Source organism: Zingiber officinale, chromosome 7B (genome assembly GCF_018446385.1).
Source record: "Zingiber officinale cultivar Zhangliang chromosome 7B, Zo_v1.1, whole genome shotgun sequence".
Classification (NCBI taxonomy): Eukaryota; Viridiplantae; Streptophyta; class Magnoliopsida; order Zingiberales; family Zingiberaceae; genus Zingiber; species Zingiber officinale.
In genome coordinates this window covers 110,571,342-110,592,759 of record NC_055999.1, presented here as the reverse complement: position 1 = coordinate 110,592,759, position 21,418 = coordinate 110,571,342, and the positions used below count along the sequence as shown (strand labels likewise).

The 21,418-nt window shown below is 36.6% G+C and overlaps 1 protein-coding gene across 1 annotated transcript; it reads right to left on the bottom strand.

Annotated features, from left to right (window-relative positions):
* Positions 1–2,437: 2,437 nt before the first annotated feature.
* LOC122006892 (FRIGIDA-like protein 3) lies at positions 2,438–21,172 on the bottom strand. Its single transcript, XM_042562579.1, has 4 exons — positions 21,019–21,172; positions 13,754–14,798; positions 12,961–13,130; positions 2,438–3,059 (listed from the first exon to the last, which is right to left on the bottom strand). The coding sequence occupies exons 2-4, from the start codon at positions 14,787–14,789 to the stop codon at positions 2,619–2,621; spliced, it is 1,647 nt and encodes a 548-aa protein (XP_042418513.1). The 5' UTR covers positions 14,790–14,798; positions 21,019–21,172; the 3' UTR covers positions 2,438–2,618.
* Positions 21,173–21,418: the final 246 nt, after the last annotated feature.

The window sequence follows — 21,418 nt, the reverse complement described above, 5'->3', positions numbered from 1 at the left end:
TGGATCAATCAGGTGGCCTATTCGAAAGGGTTGGAAAGCTGATCAGGTTAATCAAGTCAGTTGAATTTAACAACCAGCAAGTTGGTAGGTCAAATGTGATGGTAGGCCTAACTAAGGTGGTCAGATGAATCAATGATAATCCTTAATTAGGATTAAGGACTTGAATGATCTGTGTCTTTGAATTAGTCAATGACAATACTTTTATCCGAGTGATTAAGAATGAGAGGGACACTTCAACTGTCCCTTAATTAGATTAATAAGTCAATAATATCTTCATGTTCTCCCGCATCTTCTCATTCCAAAGCTAGATGGAGGGCCTAATTCCTTTCCTCTACAAAGCCATCAAGAGCAAGAAAAGCAAGCACAACTACGTATGCCTTTCCCGATCGAATTCTTACAGCGATGCCCGCAAAATGACACCTTTATCGCGGAGCCAAGAGTTAAAGGTGGCACGATTTAGACGACATATGTTCATGACACCACCGCCCGAGAATCTCTCGAACTTTGGGGAATCAGGATGCTGTGAATTCAAATCCTCTGTCCCTAAATTTCTCTGTCCCCGTGTCCCCTTGTCGATCAGACAGATCAGATTACATCTCAAGGATGTCTTGCACATCACGAGGATACTGCACACATCTTAAGTGTCATGACATTGTCGCCCGACAATCATGGGCTATACTACACGAGGCAATATTTTATTTTTATATTTTATTAATATTTAAATTTTAAAAATTATTTACATTTTTTTATATTTAAAAAAAATTGAAATCATATCGACGACGTAACACATAATACAGTTTTAAAATTATATGATTTTTTTTTATCGTAAATCAAAACTAGAGATCCAAATTTTAAATCATAGTCATAACTATAAATGAATCCCAATTTCTATGCGTGAGAAGGAATCTATTTGTTGCCGAGAAAATTCCATTGGCATCCTCTATGTGGGCTTCCATCGAATAATCTATAAATTATTTTTTTCAATAGAACTCTACTTTCTTTTAAAAAATATAGAAAGAAAGAACGAAAATCATCTTTGCTTCGCTTATATTATCCTTCTAATGTCTCACGCATTTAAATAACAATTAAGAATATATGGCTCATTTGTGTCTATTAAAAAAATCACCGATTGAAATTTGAATTCGTATTATATTATTGAAAATTATTAACACTGTCCCTAGAAGAAAACAATAATAATAATAATAATAATAAGAATAATAATAATAATAATAATAATAATCTCAGAAATTTGGATTGAGGATAAAGGAAAACAGATTAATTAATATCTTGTTCTCATATTTTTGAAATTGACAGATAATTTACCTTAAAATCTAAATCGTAAAAAAGATCAAGCTGTAAGACAATCCCATACACAAAACTCCCCCAGTATAGGATTCAGATCTCAGATCGAATCATATTGAATGTATTATATGCACCTCAAAGTCTAAAGTGTAAGAACAAAAAAATGGAACATAAGTTATCATCTAGATATTTATGGTTCAATCTTAATTATAATATATTTATATTTTTTTTTTCAAATAAAATGCACAATCATAAAATGTTAAATTTGTAGATTGTTCATCGCAAGCGCTTCCCAATTTACTTGATGACCAATGAAAAACATCCATGAGACCGAACCAATTCCCCATAAAGCGTTAAATTATCACTCAAATATCTACGGTTTAATCTCTAATTATGATACATTTATAAAAAAAATTTCTCCAAATAAAAGACAATTATAAAATGTTAGGTTTCTATGCCACCTATTCATGAACCCTTCCCCCAATAAAAAAATTTTATAAGACCAGATCCATCATCCCACATTTGGTATTTCCTGTTTAATTTTTTTTTTTGTAAAAAGACAAAATTTTTAAATCCCTCATTTACTGAAGATGATAAACTTGAATACAACCAAATTTAAACCTCCCACGCCTAAGGACATCCGTAATCGTAAACCTTTTAAAGAGGTTTATGCTCTACCACATCATTATCACAGCAAAAGTTAAAAACCTTATTTTAAAAATCACTCTCTATTATCATAAAACCTCTTTCTTTTAAAAACCTCATTTCTTTTAAAATTCTCTCTCTATCATCTCTCCACTATTTTTTTTATAAAATTGGATTTTGATACAGATTTATAAAAAAAATTATAAACCCCACCTATGTAGTGAAGGTGGGGTTTATATTGAGAGATTTATAGCATACATTGTATGCTATAAACCTCCCACTGCAGATGCCCTAAGAGACAAGCTGATAAATCAGAGAAAAGCCATGATATTCAAAGAAACTAAAGAGTTTTAGAAGGTACTTGGCAAGTAATCCTTTGAAGTTACAATCACAAGAGCAGTATAAATCAAAATTGTTAAATTGCCAAGTATAAGCAAAAGGAACGGCGCACAAGAAACACAATCGTTGGCAACCCAGCCACAAACAAGAATGATATAAGATCAAACTGAACATTAGAAGAAAAACATCTGCGTCAGTCAAAAGGGTAAACACACATTAATACATATAGATAAAATCTTCTGGTTATGCAGATTTATGAGATTAACATATAGGACCCAGTGGGTTAAAGTGCTAATAGTTAGACGAGATCGTGATCATTGTAGCTGTTTCCATTAGTGCAAATAGGCAGTCTGGTACTGGACTCGGTAAGCATTTCCATAATATGGGGGATGAGTAGTGGAAATGGGGTATGGAGTCGATCCCATCAGAGTAGGGTGATGGCTTTCAGCAGCATAGATATATTGTCTTTCGTAAGGGTATGCGAACCTCTCAGGGCTGTCATATGGGTGAGCAAACCTTTCGGATGCTGCCCGGTAAAAGCTTTTGTCGGGTATGCCAGTGACACGAGGGTTGTAAATGCTTCCGCCAGCACGAGGCCTCTTGGACTGGGGCTTTGCAGCTTCTGCAGCCCTCCTCTTGTCTGCCTTTGCTTTCTCTAGCTGTATAATACGCTTCTGCAGTGGTTCAATAGGGTATTGCTCCTCGAGCTTATGTTCCTCGATGCATTTGATGACAGCTTTAAGAGCAGATAATTCACGTTCATTCATTTCATTCTGAAAAGAAAGGAATACAAGTAAATAGAGCTTATTTTTTGTGATGCATGCAACTCAGCGCTGATCTGAAGTTTATTTTTACGATGCAATCACACTGCAGTAGTAAATAAGATAATAAAATGAAGAAACTTAAGCAAAGAAATGACTACTTGCCAAGTTATCAAAACAAAAGCTCAAACTCCTATCTATTTTAATGTTACTATATGCATGTCTAGACATTTTTCAATCTCAGAAAATCCTATAAGCAACAAGCAACGATTGCCCCGATTATAGGGTAGAGCAATTGCAAGAAAAATAAAAATAAAGATGACCCAGAAGAATATGTTATTTTTCAAATCATCTTCAATCCATGACATCCCAAGTCTTGTATGTGAAGTAAATGTACTTAATCACGTCTCATTACCACATAGCTTCATGACTGAGGAGCAACTCATGTTTACGTTGTCACACAAAATATGCATGCAAAACACCAATTATGCAGCTCAAAGTTAGTTCAATCATGTATGAACATATAGGCAGTTTCTAGTAATGATGGTATCGCTAATTGCATTCAACCACTAATTCCATTGCTAAATGTCAAGATTCTCTGGAATTGACATTTCAAACAGTTTTTCTATGAACCCTGATAACATTAATATCAGTATATGCAAAGGCTTCAAGCAGGCTCAACACATCAAACACAGCAATTTAACTATTTGAAATTAGCTATTGTAAGAAAGATGCCAAATAGACCCCCGCCATTTAAACAAAGAGCATGGCTAACATCCATATCTACAACAGTTATTGCAATAATAATAATAATAAAATAAATTCGATTATGTGAAGTTATGGTTTGAACAGAAAGACTGAAAAACCAGCACAGTAATAAACAGAAAAACCATTAACAAAATAAAACCAGTAACAAAATAAGTAATAATAGTTGAACATTAATAGTACGGTGAAGTTTTAACTCTTTTTTTTAGTCCAAAGAGTGATTTGTTTTTCTTGAAAAAGGACTTGGTCAGGTAAGAGAGAACTATGTCTTATCTTTTTCTTTTCTTGTTTGTTTTCGAAGGAGCCTCGCCTCTTCAGGATCTCAACGTTGAACCATTGCCCCGGCTTGCGTAAGACTTTGGGTAGGATACCCTTCTTACTTAGCCTGCACAGGTCTTATAGGTTCTTATTTTGGTTATTCCTGATACAGTACCTATCGGTTACTAAGATAAGGACTAAGGAAAAGAACTAAGAATCTAAGAGAAATTCTAAATAATGTTTGTTACCCTGAAATTTTCTTGTCTTTCCTTAATTTGAATGATAAGGAGAAAAAAAAGATTGGGTCAAAAGAAAGTGCTATTTTGGAATTTTATCAACAATTTGCTTGTGTAGGCGGGGATCCGATATTTTCTGAGTCCTTATGTAAGGAATTACAAAAGAAATTATTTCAACAAAGATATGAATTAGGAAGGATTGGTCGACGTAATATGAACCGTAGACTGAATCTTGATATACCTCAGAACAATACATTTTTGTTACCACGAGATAGACGGAATGGAGTATAGGTTCGGGATTGTTCAGTTCATCGTAAAAGCAAACATGGATTTTACTAATGGAGAATTTTTACCGCCAGAAACTTAGCGGTTTACATATTTTTACAAGTATTACATAAAGAAAACTTACAAAGACACTTGAGCACACTAGAGAACACACTGAGGAATTTGAACACTTGCGTTGCCAGTGAGAGGAGTGCATGCCCGGAGAGGAGAGGCTGAGAGCTTTTTATAGGCAAAGTGCAGAGAGCTTGCTTGGAGAAGAATAAAAGTAGGGAGAGAAGAGAAAAGAGAGGTCTGGAAAGATAAGGCTTAGTGAGAAACAGGTGGTTGTCCTTCTATCTGAGTGGAAAGCAAAAAGAGAAGAGAAAAAAGGAGCCTGGAAGGATAAGGCTTAGTGAGAGATAGGGGGTTGTCCTTCTGGCTGAGTGGAAGTACTGTTGTTGTTTTAATGAAGAAAAACGTTAGCCATGATGTTTAGGTAAGTTCTAGTGGGGTTACTGGGAGATGTTGAAAACGTCTTGGGATATGTTGAAAATGTCATGGTGTCGTCAGGACTCCATTAGGTTGTCAAAATTATTATCGCTTGTGAGATCTAGAGAAGGAGTTTCCTAGGTCTGGATTCATGCTTCGGTGGAGTACTGCTTTGTATGCTCTAGCAGAGAGAATCGAACAAGCTAGTCTCTTCTGCAGAATCGTTCAGTTTTTTGTTGATAATGTTGGAGTAAAGTTGTGTTTTAAAGGAGAAAGAAAAAAAATCTGATGCCCATATCTTTTGGCCAATAGATTTTTTCAATATAGATCTCTTCTACTAAGAGGTAATTGCCGAGATATGTCAAATGGTCCCAAGCCCAATTGGTTCCTTATACTGATGTTCTCTAGTGTTTTAGTTGATCCTCATAAGGAGCTTCCCAATCAAGATCTGGGTCAGAAGAATAGTCTTTAAGTTCAAGTTGATATTCTCCAACTTCATTGATGTCGAGTTTAACCAAATGTTTGGCTAATTCAATATTAAGATCAATCCATTCAATTGGAGAACCGTCAAAAGTATCGACTACAAAAGTTTCTTCTTCTTCTAAGGCCAGAGAAATAATAGTCCCAAACTTCTTAGGAAAATCTTTGACAGAGTCTGGATCATGTATCCAGACTTTATAAAGAAGTCCATGATCCATCAGAATGAAAGGAGTAATGAGTCTTCATTTGTATGAGGTTGCTTTATATTTTTCATAGTCTTGATTGACTTTGCGGAAGGAATATAGAAGTTGACACGGACACTCATATTTAGCAGATTCTTCACAGCTAGACCAGTCTGCTAGCATTTGAGTTTTGAGCTAAATTCTGCTTCATAGACAATAGTTATTCCAAGAGTTTATAGAAAGACTACACATAATTCAATAAAAGTATGTTGATTTCGAACATAAGAGTTTATGTCCTCAAGTATAGTATTAGGCAAGTTCAATAAATGGGTTGCTGAAGTTCTTTGGACAGAGGTTGTAGCAGCTTGTTCCTTTAATTGAGCGCGTGTCAAATAATTAGGCAAAGGAGACTTTTTGTCTGTTAAAAATGTAGGAGAGGAAGGAAGTCCATGAGCCCGTTCGATAATTTGTGCATATGTCGGAATCTCATGGGTTTGTGGCATAACAGAGCTTGTTACCAGAGGTGTTGTTTTTAATAAAGTGCTAATAAAAAAATTAGCACCAAGTTAGGCTCTGGTATCATTAAAAGCCTCTTCAAGCGAATAGTATCCTTTAAAAAAAGGATGTTTTAAACCTTATATTACTATATTTGTTTCTTCTCAAGTGGCATATACCCCAGCTTGTGTTCCAGAGAAGACGGCATAATAAGAGAATTTCTTGCCAACTGGTTTCTGTATGATTGTTAGAAAATAGTTTGTTAAAGTATTAATAACTGTAATCTTATGTCCAGAACTGTCAGGAATAGTTGGAATCTATCAAATATTATCATTGAGGTAGTGTTAGATGTGATCTAACTTGTCTCTGAATGTAGAGTGGAATTGATCTTCATATAGTGTGAACTGTTCTAATTCTTGATTTCCAAACGTTAATGTTTTAGTAGCAAACGTTCGTACCTTCCTTGGTCTATCCATTGTCTGAAAGAGAAGGGGATTAGTGTAATAAGCGGGATAAAGTATCTACTAAAGAATTATTAATTCCTTTAATATGTTCCTAGTGAATGTGTAAACTCTTATTAATAATGATATCTGTGAATTTAACCATCTCTTAGTACTTAATCCTTTTCTTAAACTTTTTGTCTATATTTGACTATAGCTTCACAATCTATTTTAATAGTAATTTCTTGTTTATTGCAAATGAATAATCGGAATACTTCTAGACAATAAATAACAGCTAATATTTCCAAAGTCTAGTGAAGTTAAATATCATTTTTTTTTAAATTTCCTAGGGGCATATTTGTATAAGGTTTAAATAGTTTTAGGTTCATATTTGGAAGTTTTCTAAATAAAATGTCTCCTCATCCTGTTTCACATCCATCTATTTCAATGACTAAATCGTCAGAATCAAACGAGAGTGTTAACATTGGAATTGTTTTAACTAACTGTTTAATTTGTTGGACAAGTGCTATGTTTTGTTGATTGAAATGATTTTGTCCTATTAAGGATGTCTTATTGTACAAGGGACCGCTAATTTTACCTATATCTTTTAGATAAGATCTCACATAGAGCTGTTAGACGGGCCAACCTGTGGCGGGGCGGGGCGGGCCAACCCGCGGGCCCATCAAAATTTTTTAAAAAAATTAAAAAATATTCATATCTTCAACATTTTACTTCGAAAAAGTTTTCTACAATTAAATGTATACATAAACATGTATTTTAAATATAAATGAACACAAACGAGTACTTATGTTGGATGAAAAGTACTATTTTTATTTCAAAATTATAACAAAGAAAGATAATAAATTCGCCTAAAACTTAGCTTACATGTGTTTTTCAACCCGCGGGCCAACCCAAGCCCGAGCGGGCCGACCCGCGCGGGTCGCGGGCCTAGGCGGGTCGGCCCACGGCGGACTTGGGTTGATAAAATTCCAACCCAACCCACTTAAATTGTTTGACGGGACGGGCCAACCCGACGGGCCCAACCCAAATTGACGGCTCTAATCTCACATAATTGAGGAGTTCTAATAAAGCTCTTAGAGTTTTAGTATCCTCCATTTTATCGAAAAAACAAGGATTTTAGCAGAGATATGAGATGAAGGGCTATTTGTCCCAGGCCTATCTCAGCTCCTAGGAAATCAATATAGATAGTTGCTATTGTCATTTTCTTTCGAGAAATAATAAAACCATGTTTTTCGAATAGGTTAAAAATAATATGAAGATAAGCATAATGTTCTCGTTTAGTTTTAAAGAAAACTAAAATATCATCTATATAAGCACAAGTGAAAAGAGAAACATCTCAAAAAAATGTCATCCATTTTCCTTTGAAAAATTTGAGAGGCTACTTTAAGACCAAAAGACATAATAAGCCACTCGAAATGTCCTTCGAAGCAAGAAAAGGTTGTGCATTCAATGGACTCATGATGCATTTTGACATGCGAAAATCCTGATTTCATGTCAAATTTAGAATACCATTTAGAGTTTTGAATTTTATTTAAAAGCTGGTCCTTGTCAGAAATTTTATAACTATCTTCTTGTCAGTTATCATTAAGTCTCTTGTAGTTAAATATCATCCTAGATTGACTACGTTTATCTTATGCTCTTTTATTCATAGATACCATTATTAATAAGGGTTTACACATTCACTGGGAACATATAAAAGGAATTAATAATTCTTTAGTAGATACTTTATCCTGCTTATTACACTAATCCCCTTTTCTTTCAGACGATGGATAGACCAAGGAAGGTACGAACGTTTGCTACTAAAACATTAACGTTTGGAAATCAAGAATTAGAACAGTTCACACAGCATGAAAATCAGTTCCACTCTACATTTAGAGACAAGTTAGATCGCATCCAACACTACCTCATTGATAACATTTGATGCATTCCAACTATTCCTGACAGTTCTGAACATAAGATTGTAGTTATTAATGCTTTATCAAACTATTTTTTAACAACCATGCATAAACCAGCAGGCAAGAAATTCTCTTGTTATGTCATCTTCTCCGGAACACAAGCTGGGGTATATGCCACTTGAGAAGAAACAAATATAGCAATATAAGGTTTAGAACATCCTTTTTTTTAAAGGATACTATTCACTTGAAAAGGCTTTTAATGATACCAGAGCCTAACTTGGCCAACTATGCCACAAACCCATGAGATTCCGACATATGCACAAATTATCGAAGGGGCTTATGGACTTCCTTCCTCTCCTACATTTTTAAGACAAAAAGTCTCCTCTGCCTAATTATTTGACACGCGCTCAATTAAAGGAATAAGCTGTTACCACCTCTGTCCAAAGAACTTCAGAAGCCCATTTATTGAGCATGCCTAATACTATACCTGAGGACATAAACTCTTATGTTCGAAATCTAGAAGAACAGTCTATATTACAGACTTTTATTGAATTATGTGAAATCTTGAAAGCTTTCCATAAGCGCCCCCCCCCGGATAACTGTTGTCTATGAAGTAGAATTTAGCCCAAAATTCAAATGCCAGAAGATTGGTCCAGCCTGTGAAAAATCTGCTAAATATGGTGTCTGTGCCAACTTCTATATTTCTTCGACAAAGTCAATCTAGACTATGAAAAATATAAAGCAACCTCATACAAAGGAAGTCTCATTACTCCTTTCATTCTGATGGATCATGGGCTTCTTTATAAAGTCTGGATACATGATCCAAACTTTGTCAAAGATTTTCCTAAGAAGCTTGGAACTATTATTTCTCTGGCCTTAGAAGAAGAAGAAGAAACTTTTGTAGTCTGTACTTTTGACAACTCTCCTCCTGAATTGATTGATCTTAATATTGAACTAGCCAAACATTTGGTTAAACTCGACATCAATGAAGTTAGAGGATATCAACTTGAACTTGAAGACTATCCTTCTGACCCATATCTTGATTGGGAAGCTCCTACTTTTGGGGATCAACTAAAACACTGGAGAGCATTAGTATAAGAAACCAATTGGGCTTGGGACCGTTTGATAAATCCTGACAATTATCTCCTAGTAGAAGAAACCTAAACTCAAAAAATCAATTAGCCAAAAGATATGGGCACTAGATTTTTTTCCTTTCGCCTTTAAAACACAATTTTACTCCAACATTATCAACAAAAAAATTGAACGATTCTGCTCGAAGAGACTAGCCAGTTCGGTTCTCTCTACCAAAGCATACAGAGCAGCACTCCACCGAAGCATGAATCCAGACCTAGCAGGAAGCTCTCAAAATCCTTCTCTAGATCTCACAAGCGACAGTAATTTAGATAACCTAATGGAGTCCTAATGACAACCATGACATTTTCAACATCTCCCACAGTAACCCCACTAGAACTTTACCTAAACGTTAGTCATGACATTTTTCTCCATAAAACAACAACCGTACTTCCACTCAGACAGAAGGACATCCACCTGTCTCTCACTAAGCCTTATCCTTCTAGGCCCCTCTTTTCTCTTCTCTCCCTGTTTTCCACGCAGACAGAAGGACAACTAACTGTCTCTCACTAAGCCTTATCTTTCCAGGCCCTTCTTTTATCTTCTCTCCCTACTTTCCTTCTTCTCCAAGCAAGCTCTCTCCATTTTGCCTATAAAAAGCTCTCAACCTCTCCTCTCCAAGCATCCACTCCTCCAACGCAAGTATTCAAATTCCCCAGTGTGTTTTCTAGTGTGCTCAAGTGTCTTTGTAAGTTTTCTTTATGTACTACTTGTAAAAATATGTAAATCTTTAAGTTTTTGTCGGTAAAAATTCCATCTTCCGGTAAAAATTCTCCATTAGTAAAATCCATGCTTGTTTTTACGATGAACTAAACGCTCCCTGACCTAGTCAGGGAGACTATTCTCTATTCCGTCTATCTTTTCTTAGTTCTTTTCCTCGGTCCTTATCTTAGTAACTGATAGGTACTGTATTAGGAATAACCAAAAGAAAAACCTATAAGACTTGTGCAGGCTAAGAAGGGTATCCTACCCAAAGTCTTATGCAAGCCGGGACAACGATTCAACGGTGAGATCCTGAACAGGTGAGGCTCCCTAGAAAACAAACAAGAAAAAAAAAGAGATAAGACAGAATTTTCTCTTATCTGACCAAGTCCCTTTTTCAAAAAAAAAAAAAAACAAATCGCATTTGGGACTTAAAAAAAAGTTAAAACTTTACCGTGCTATTATTGTTCAACTGTTATTACCTATTTTGTTACTGGTTTTACTGTTCTACTGTTTACTACTGTACTGGCTGTACTGTTCAACTATTCAAACCATAACTTCAAATAAGTACACAATCGAATTTATTTCATATCATGCAGACCTTGTCAACTGTATAATTTTAATTTTCAATGAACTGCGCATGTTTGTCCCTTGCATTTTTTTTTTGGATACAGATGGAATTCCCTCTGCACCTCCGGTTCTAATTTCATGTTAAATTAATTAACCGTGTCCCCTCGGGGCGGTGCGATGGTTAAGACATAGAGTGTTACCACATGAGGTCTTGGGGTCGAAACTCGGCATGACCGAGCATAACCTCCCCCATGTCTTGGCCATTTGCACTAATGGCTAGTAGCCACCCGTGATTTATCTCCTCCGTGTTGGTCTAGGGACGGGTTGGCGGGGGCGCTGGGGGCGAGCGAATCGCCTTTACCACATGTTAAATTAATTAACCACTTATCTTAAAGGCTCAAGCTACGAGGAAAGAGATCAATTTATATATTTATATTGTTGAAAGGTAAAAATGTGCCGACATTATACAAAAGGATTGTCACACCACATATCAGACATGTGAAAGCCAACTGAAGCACTTTTGCACACCATCAAGGACTATCCTATTATGAGTTTAAGCAGATTTCATTGCAATTATTCATGCAATATGCCAGAATCCAGCAAGGGGTAATTATTATGGATACAAATTACCAGGATTTACCAAGTTCCACTATAAAAAAATCTAAGCAAACTTGATAGTAAGGAATTGCAGTTCTCTCACATGAATTTAGCAAACTAAAAACAGAATGCCATATCATAAATTCTTATTAATCAACCCAGAACTAATATCCGCATGTCTTTAGAAAAAGGTTGTGGCAGTTTCCAATATTTGTGGAAAAAAAATGGATAAGAAGAAAGGAAAAATACTCAGTTCAGTTCCATCATCTGATAAAATAGCAAGGCCATCATGTATAGTAATCAAGGATTGAAATCACAATCCATGGTGGAATTTTGATCAATCAGAACATATGATTCTGTTACCAAATTGAAGAGCTGACACATGCTATCAACAATGAAATGAAGGTAAAGAAGATGAAAAAGAAAAAGATGAAGACAAGACAACCATATAAATAGGGGCATCGTTTAAAATGTTATTCCATGTGTATGTTTTAGTTTCCGATTAGAATGATATAATTTTAATATTGTCTTACGTTGACATTTCGCATGCTTTAACAGGTATTGAAGTATGCCACAGCGAATTTAGGAGAGTTTTATCACATTCATACTCTTCTTTCACTTAATTTATTTACTTATAAAAATAACAATATAATAATTAAATAGTCAATTGAATATTTTTTTTATTATATTATACTATACCAATATTTGATAAGTTTTGTCATGTGTTAAAGTATCCCAAGATGAATTTAACTGTATTTGACATAAATTTTCTACTTGTTATAAAGATTATATCAATTAGTAATTGAATCAAAAATGATTTCATACATTTTTTACTTCAATGTTGGTGTAAAATTACAGTTAAAATCTTATTCTGCTTAGTTTACTTACCTGTAAAAAAAATTAAAGGATACATTAGATTAGAATTTAGGAGAAAATAAGAAATAAAAAATAACAAGGACTATTAAAATCCATCTTATCGTGTGTTGTAGCATAACAACGGCGCATTAGTGTTGGCACAATATGATGAGCCCTATAGGTCCAGGCAACATGAGAAACTACTAGTGTCACTCAATATCAGATTTCAATAATTTAGGCATTTTAGCTATGATGCTCAACATGATACATGATTTCAATCATAGTTCTAATCTTAATTCGACTAAGGTAATAAATAATTTAACAGTTCATCATCAAGATAGATAGAAAAAAGAGGGTAACTTATTGCAATAAGGGTAATTTGCCCAAACAGTTCAGACACAAGACCAGTTGTGGCATCAATCATTCATTGATAAAACCCCACCTTAACAACTAACTATAAAATAAAATGGAGGTCAGTTAGTAGGCAATTTTATCAATTCAAAATAAGACATTCTAGTGGACAAGATCACGACCTGTGTACCAGGTGACATGCTTCCAGCTTTAACCTGAGATACCTTTCTTGCCTCCTTTAGATACTCTTTCAGCAATGGAACCGGAGTGAACCGTTCTGTAAGCTCAAATGCATATGCAAGATTAACAGCCTCAAGTTGCCTCCCACTATTCTGAAGAACTTCAATCAAACCTGAGAACGAATGATCCAATTAGAAGAAGGAAAGCAACCACAAAAAGGATGTAATAGAACCATAGATTTCTAAGATTAGTCCAAATAAACGGACTGCAAAACAGATATTCTATCATATATAGATGCCTAGCAACCTACTACCTTTTGGGGACCAATTTGTAGATATTCAAGTGTACAAGGATGGTAAGTACATTGATAATATGAGAATATGCATATAGGTAGAGGGAACACTATCTCACAGATTACCCCTAGTAATTTTCCCTGTATTAGCACACGAAGCTTGATAAAAATAAAAGATATACTACTAGAAGATAATTGAATGCTTCAAGCAATGATGAAAGAAAACTTTAATAACAATCTCAAAAAGAACTAGTGGCCAAAATTACATTTTTGAATGGTGAAGCATTTGAACCTTGAAAATTTTCAAATGAAAACATATGATCTGACACTGGATATTGACTGGGTTACTTGGAATTTTTTTCTGATATGTTATTCTTAATTATTGGATGTTGTTTTATACTATCTAACATTATCCTGAACATCCTACCACAATATTAAATATTATAAGTAAATCTTGACATCAACATCACCCTAGTACTATAACTAAGATAAAGACAGCAAACCTGGCATTTTATGTGACAAACCAAGTGAACGACACAAATCGACAGTTTGACGGCGCCGTGTAACAGCTGGCATTAGTTTGCAGATTTCATCTTGTTTGAATTCTGAGATAATATCAAAAGTAGCCAAAAGCTGAAGAAATGCATGTGCTTCCAATGAGTTTCCACAGCTGGCTTCAATGTCCAGATGATCCAATTTTGGTTTCCATTCTTTAGCTATTACCTTTGCTTTCTCTTTAATATCTGGTGTCAGTATTTTCTGATCCGGCAGTGAATCTTGTGCATCATCAGCCAACAACTGTTCGAGTGATTCCATTAGCATGAGACAAGTCCTTCGTTGACCCAAAAGATTCCCATCTTTCTTCGATCCTATATTCTCTGTAGTGTAGAAGCCCTTCAGGGAATCCAAGACTAGAATGAAAGGATTTGGTGCCCTTATAAGTGCAAATGGGACTTCTTCACGTATGGAATTTACATTCTTCCTATTGTTTGAGACAAATTTATGTAGTCCTTCTGAATCCATTTCTGCACAGAGTTTCACCAGCTCTGATGGGTGTTCAATGCCAGCATCTCCATTTGTTGTAGGACACACATCTAAGTCAGAATTAGACAGTACAACACAGAATTTTTCTTCCAGAATAACATCAGCCATGACATTTCTAGCACCCTCACCATCAGCAATGAGTTCTGGGGAACAGGTTTTGTATTGATCAAATAAAGAAGCAAGAGCAGCATCTCTCTTTTCCTGCAATTTATCTAGTGATGCAAGCTCCTTGGTTACAACAGCAGCCTTCCGTTTCTCCAACATCTCTTGGGTATTCATGAACTGTGTGGCATATTCCTTCTCCTGATTTTCCAATTCAATAAACTTTTTCTTTAGAGACTTCTCAAGGCCATGAAAATGTTCTTCTAGTTCTTTCCATTTCAAGTTCAGAGATATGGCACTGTGACTCTCAAGTTCAACAAATGCCTGATGCAATTGCTGTATCTTTGTAGTAGTAGAATCAATAAGTGTAGCAACAGATTCCTTATCAGCCATAGCAGATTACTACCAGAAAAGAAAAATAAGTCTTTAGACAACAAGCAGTAAATCAAAAAATGAATTGGTTGAAATAGAATCAAAGACCTAACAAGTCAATCAAAACTGGCCACACTGCCACATAGGAAAGAAGTCAAATGTCGGATTCATAGAAATGGTTGCCTAGCCAACACAGAGTTCTATGGAGGGAGATTGTCCAGGCATAATCATGGAATGGTGCCATCCAAAAAATAAAGCTGTTGTTTATCTATTGATGCTTTTGTAAGATAGATTTTATAGTATATGATGTATGGTTCCTGTTGCAATAATGCAATATGTCACTTACCAAATTTCATCTTTTGCTGAAGTTTGGTTATCAGAAAGCTCAAGTTCCTTTTTTTTTTAAACGATAAGAATCATATGTTACACAACATTGAACCAGAAAGCGTATATCTGGAATAATGAGGCTGAGTTTACCTTCTATATTTACTTGACTGCTTATTATAGATCTAACCCTTAGTAGCATGTGATCAACAGTCATAGAATCATAAGTATCTAGAAGGGCAATAAGTCATATTATGATAGCTCACAGAATACTAATACTATAGTGTTTTAATGTTCATAGGGAGAGTTGTAGCAGTCACAATGCAAGATCTGAATTCTACTATTTTAAGGCAGCTACAGTTAATTATGTTGGAACCCCGTGGTAGTTTTAATATGATCAATCAGGTTAAGTTAGGTCCTATTGTGTTTGACCCTTATGTCTAAGTGTGCAGGAGCTTAGGAACATAAGAAATCGAGCGGAAAACGCAGCTAGCAAGAAGGATGACACGGGAAGAGAGCCGACGGGCTCGGTGCATCCGAGGGACGAGGTGCTGCGAAAGAGTACACCGGTGGACGAGAAAGACGTGCGCGACGTTCCACGGGACAAGAAGTCGGAGCGAAAGCCTGCTCGAGAAGAAGGCCGAAAAATAGGTTCGGGTGAGCCCTATTTCGGATGGTCGCAATCACCCAGACGATCGAAGTAGCAGAAGAGCGAAAGAAGGCTGGAATTGCTGCCAGAGGCGCCTTCAAAGTGAATTGAAGGCGCCCACGCACCTTCACTGTGGAAGTCGCCTTCCATGGCCGGAAGGCGCCTTCGATGAACAGTACAAAGGCACCTTCTAGCCCTATGGAAGTAGGGATGTAAATGAACCAAACGGTTCGCAAGCTATTCGGAGCTCGATTCGAGAAAAAGCTCGTTCGAGTTCGTTCGTTTATCTTATCGAGCCGAGCTCGAGCTTAAGGATATTCGGCTCGTGAGCTCGCGAACATGTTCGTTTATAGGCTCGCGAGCCAAAAAAACGAGCCTTAAAACGAGCTTTAAATCGAGCCTTAAACGAGCCAAGAAACAACATCTAAAACGAGCCAAAAAAGCGAGCCTTAAAATGAGCCAAAAAATAGCCAAAAACGAGCTCTAAACGAGCTCGAAAACGAGTCCGAGCTCGCTTAACGAGTTAGGCTCGTTAACTTTGATAATCGAGCTAATAACGAGCCGAGCTCGAACTGTTCGCGAGCCTGATAATTCTAAAACGAGCCGAGCTCGAGCCTTGTGATAAAAGCTCGATTCGAGCTCGAGCTCGAGCCGAGCTCGAGCCCGAATATAACTTAAACGAGCCGAGCTCGAGCCTGATACTGTTCGGCTCGGTTCGGCTCGTTTACATCCCTATATGGAAGGCACCTTCAAGTCACGGATAAGATTTTCCAGGGGCTATAAAAAGACTCCTGGACCTAGGAAATAGAGATCAACTCTTGTATTCTTTTCCTAGCAATAGTCTGAGCAACTAACGAGTGTAAAAAGCTTCTCCGCCTTCACCGAAGGAGATTTTTAGAGCTTTCATTGTCCTTGGATTAACAACCACCTAGGTTGTAACCAAGTAAACCTTGCGCCTCTTCCTTCATTTTCTTGTTGTTTATTTTAATTATACTATTGCTGCTAATCTGAGTTGAACGGTCGAGAAAGATGTTTGTTTTACTTTTTGACAGATAAACTCAATCCCCTCTTGCCGACCCTAATTGGTCCAACAAGTGGTATCAGGGTCAACACGCCTCAGAAAGACTAACCGCCGACTGAAGCAACGAGACGATGGTCAGTGCAAGCATCCACCCACCAAAATTCAGGGGAGACTTCGCGCAATGAAAACGTCGGATGGAGGTATTCTTTAAAACAAATTTTGAGATTCTGTTAATTATGAAATAAAATTTTGTAGTTCCGAAAGACAGAAGAATACCAGTGGACAAAGAAGGAGCAAGCCGATTTCGTGGTGAATAGTAAAGTAGAATTTCATCTGCTCAGCGTCCTTCCGCCCTAGGAAGTCAATCGAATCGGCAGCTACGACTCCTTCAAAGAGCTCTGGGAGAAGTTACTAGAACTCCATGAAGGCACTTCGGAAGCAAAGTTAATAAGACGAGACATCCTCCGAACCCAACTAACAAACCTGCGGATGAACAATGGAGAAAAGGTAGTGCAACTCCAAGCACGAATCAAAGAACTCATCACTTAGCTCAACAATCTTGGAGAATCAGTAACAAACCGAGATTCAATCCGGTATACGCTCAACGACTTTCCAAGAACTCCAGAATGGTCATCCTTAGTAGATGCATACTACATCTCTAAGAATTTCGAGGTAAGTACACTAGAGAATTTGTTTTCTACTTTTGAACTTCACAAAACTCGATGTGCAGATTCTAAAGAAATCGAAAATTCGAACAACAATCTTGCCTTGAGAGCCAAGAAGGAAGGTCCTGACTCCGAAGCGTCAATTGACGAAGATGAAGCGACACTACTAGTGAGAAAATTTAATAAATTTATTAAATCTAATAAATTTAAATCGCAGACGAGAAAGCATTATCGAAACAAAAGGATGGTCTGATGCTGCAATGAAGAATGACACATCAAGGATGACTGCCCAAAATTGAAGAACAAAGACAAGGAAAAGAATAAGAAGTCAGCTCAGCCCAAACATAATCTAAAAGCCACATGGGATGAATCATCGTCCTCCGACTCCGAAATCGAAACCGCCAGACTAGACCTAATAGCAGACCATCAAAAGGAAGACGAAACCAGCTCAGAGATGAACATCGATAAATGGGGAGGATCATCAGAGGAAAGCTGCGATGAAGGGGGAGCATCAGAACTTAAGGTAAGTGAGGTACGTACTCTTTCACACAAATAATCTTTTCAGTTCATTAAAGCTCTTTCTAAGGATTTAGTAAAACTAGAAAAAGAAAACAATAATTTGAAAAGACAATTAGCAAAAGCATGCCCATTAGATTTGTTTGATAATTTAAAAATAGAAAATGATAAACTAAAAACAGAAATAGAATACTTGAAAAATCGTGCATGCTTAAACAATCAAAATATTAAGAGATATAATAATTTGAACTAGTATATTAGACATCACCATAGACAAATTAGGAATATTCCTAAAAATTATGTACCTCCAAAATTTCTGATTAATCTAATAGGTAGAAACTTATATTGGGTTCCAAGATCATACCTAGACTACAATTCTTTTATAAAAGAGTTAAATTGAATATTAATTTCTTTAAAAGGCTTTGTCTAAGAAAGTGATTGTTGCTCCAATATCCAAAAAGGTCTAGTGCCTCGCCACAACCTGGAAGCCAATTATCGAAATAAATATTTAATTAATTAACTGTTAAAACGATTTACTCTATTAACAAGGTTAGACTTTTTTTCCAAAATATTTTTTCGTTAATTTTTTTAAATACAAAGTACGACTTTATAAAAAATTTTAAACATTCTGTTTACTATTTTATTAAGTACCCCTCAAAATTAACTTCAAAATATTCTAACTTCTTATGTTATTTTTTGATGTGATCAAAAGGGGAGAAATATGTACAAGTTGGAGAATTTAGGGGGAGATTTTAAAATTTTTTGAATTTTGCAAACTTTTATATTTTGCAACAGTATACTTAATGTTCCTAAAATGTTATTATTGCAATTTCTTTACAATATTTTTATTGTTTTTACCCTAACTTGAACTTGGGTTGATGCACATCAAAAAGGAGAGATTGTTGGAACCCGTGGTAGTTTTGATGTGATCAACCAAGTTAAGTTAGATCCTGTTGTGTTTGACCCTTGTGTCTAAGTGTGCAAGAGCTTAGGAACACAAAAAATCGAGCGGAAGATGAAGCTAGCGAGAAGGATTGCACGGGAAGGGAGCCAACGGGCTCGATGTATTCGAGGGACGAGGTGCTGCGGAAAAATACACCGGTGGACGAGAAGCCAGAGCGAAAGCCTACTCGAGGAGAAGGCCAAAAAATGGGTCCGGGTGAGCCCTATTTCGGATGACCGCAATCACCCAGGCGATCGGAGCAGCAAAAGAGCGAAAGGAGGTTGGAATTGCTGCTGAATTGAAGGCGCCTCCGCACCTTCACCGTGGAAGGCGCTTTTGATGAACAGTACGAAGGCGCTTTCCAGTCCTATAGAAGGCGCCTTCGGTCAAGCTAATTTTAGTCGTTGCCAAAGGGTAAAGCTTTATCCTTTGGCGCCTCGCTGGAGGCGCCTTCCAGCCCTATGAAAGGCGCCTTCAAGCCACGGATAAGATTTTCCAGGATCTTAAAAAGACCCTGGACCTAGGAAATAGAGATCAACTCTTGTATTCTTTTTCTAGCAATAGTCTGAGCAATTAACGAGTGTAAGAGGCTTCTCCGCCTTCACCGAAGGAGATATTTAGAGCTTTCATATTCCTTGAATTAACACCACCTAGGTTGTAACCAAGTAAACCCTGCGCCTCTTCCTTCATTTTCTTGTTGTTTATTTTAATTATACTATTGTTGCTAATCTGAATTGAACAGTCGAGAAAGCGTTTGTTTTACTTTTTGACAGATAAACTCAACCCTTGCCGGTCCTAACTGGTCTAACAAATTATATTATGATAACCTGCAGAATACTGATGCTAGAGTGTTTTAATGTTCATAGGGAGAGTTGTAGCAATCACATGGCAAGATCTAAAGTTAGCGTCCTACTTTAAGGCAGCTACTTGCATCAAATGTCAAATGTAATTCCGTTTCATTTCTCAGCACTAAATATTTGTATACAAAAGTCTAGCATTGAGACACATGATATGCCAAAAGCATAACAACTTTCAGAAATTGAGGATAGGAACAGAGAGAGGGAAAAAGTCATTTTAGGTTAAGATTGTTTAACTTGAATGAATGTACATAATAAGGCTCAAATATCTATATACCACCAAAATTGATGCCTAAAAATTGCTGATAGACAACAGAAAGGAAAGCATTGAAAATAAAAGAACCACGTGGGAAGAAAAACATCTATCACCTTTGGAGTGGGAACACTTAAGGAGAACAAAAATGACTGTAAATTTAAATACGTGCAGGTACTAGCATTGTCTCGCTTTGGTTGTTACTTGTAAGCACACTATAAACAACAACATAATTTTAGATGGTTCAAGACATAAACTGCTAGATCTTTTTAAGAATCAAGAACCCTTAGTCATCATTGCAGAAAGCATTTGAAATTTGATATCTCAGAAAGAATAAACAAAATATCAAGTTGGTATTTGTCCTCTGTTTCTATGACAACATTTTTAAGATGAAAACTTTCATTTCTCTCGAGAATATCACTCAAGTATACAAAAATCTCAGCAAAGTAGGTGATCTAATTATCTCATTATCAACCATTCTGTTCCAACTAACCATATAACCGGATGCAAATGGTTCCTAAGCATCCATTTTTGACAAATCACAACTGCAGTTAACTCAAATTAGCGCTAGACAACCTAGACTCGCTTTCTTGCGAGACTCACTTCTCACGAACTATCCGCCTCACTAGGCATCACTCGAAAAGGTCACCGTACCTTAAACCCTGAAACACAGACTACCTAGACAAGCCAATGCAAAAGGCAAGTAATATTCAACTAAGGAAAAGAACAAACACGAAAGCCCCTAAAGTAAACACAACCAATAGGGTCTCGATCATAACTTGCGAAACCCTAGAAACCACACGAGAACCTAAACAGTCAATTTCGAGCTTCGAAACCCCAACTCCAGAAACCTAAGCGAAAAATACCGGAGTGTCATCCAAATCCAGAATCCAATAGAAGAAAATCACGGCCCCCCGACCTCAGATCAACAAAAAAGCACCGGGAGCCAAGATCCGACCGTGAAGAGTCGAACGAAGCGACCGATCCCATAAGAAACCGATAGAATGGGAAGGAAAACTCACATGATTCCGTTAGGGATCAGCAGAGCGGGAACATCGACCGAAGCCTCCCATCGAAATGACGACACAGTGAGAAAAAGGAAAGTGGGAAAAGAGTAGCATTTCCTCGGATCCTTTTTGTTTTTTTTTGTTTATCACTTTGGCTAGCAGAGCGTCGACGGAGCTCGGGGAGACGGTGGGATGCAGACCGTCCATCGTCGAATTGACGGCGAGGATGGCCCGTGGAGAAGAAAAATATTTATATATATTACATCAAAATTTTTAAAAAGATATTTATATTTATAATGTGAATGGCATTTCGGTTGTCTGCGCGTGGATGAGACAAAAATGAGTTATGCAGTGATGGCTTAGTCTATCACTTAAATCGGCTCGTATTGAGATCTCGCCTTTGTCTTATAGGCGC

Bases quoted from the DNA above. Each gene is read 5' to 3' on its own strand.
- LOC122006892 (XM_042562579.1), bottom strand. From the start codon at position 14,789: ATGGCTGATAAGGAATCTGTTGCTACACTTATTGATTCTACTACTACA. The intron at 13,131-13,753 runs GTTTGCTGTCTT...ATTCGTTCTCAG, and splicing joins TTTGTCACATAAAATGCCAG to GTTTGATTGAAGTTCTTCAG. The intron at 3,060-12,960 runs GTCGTGATCTTG...CTTTCTTTTCAG, and splicing joins GCATGTCACCTGGTACACAG to AATGAAATGAATGAACGTGA.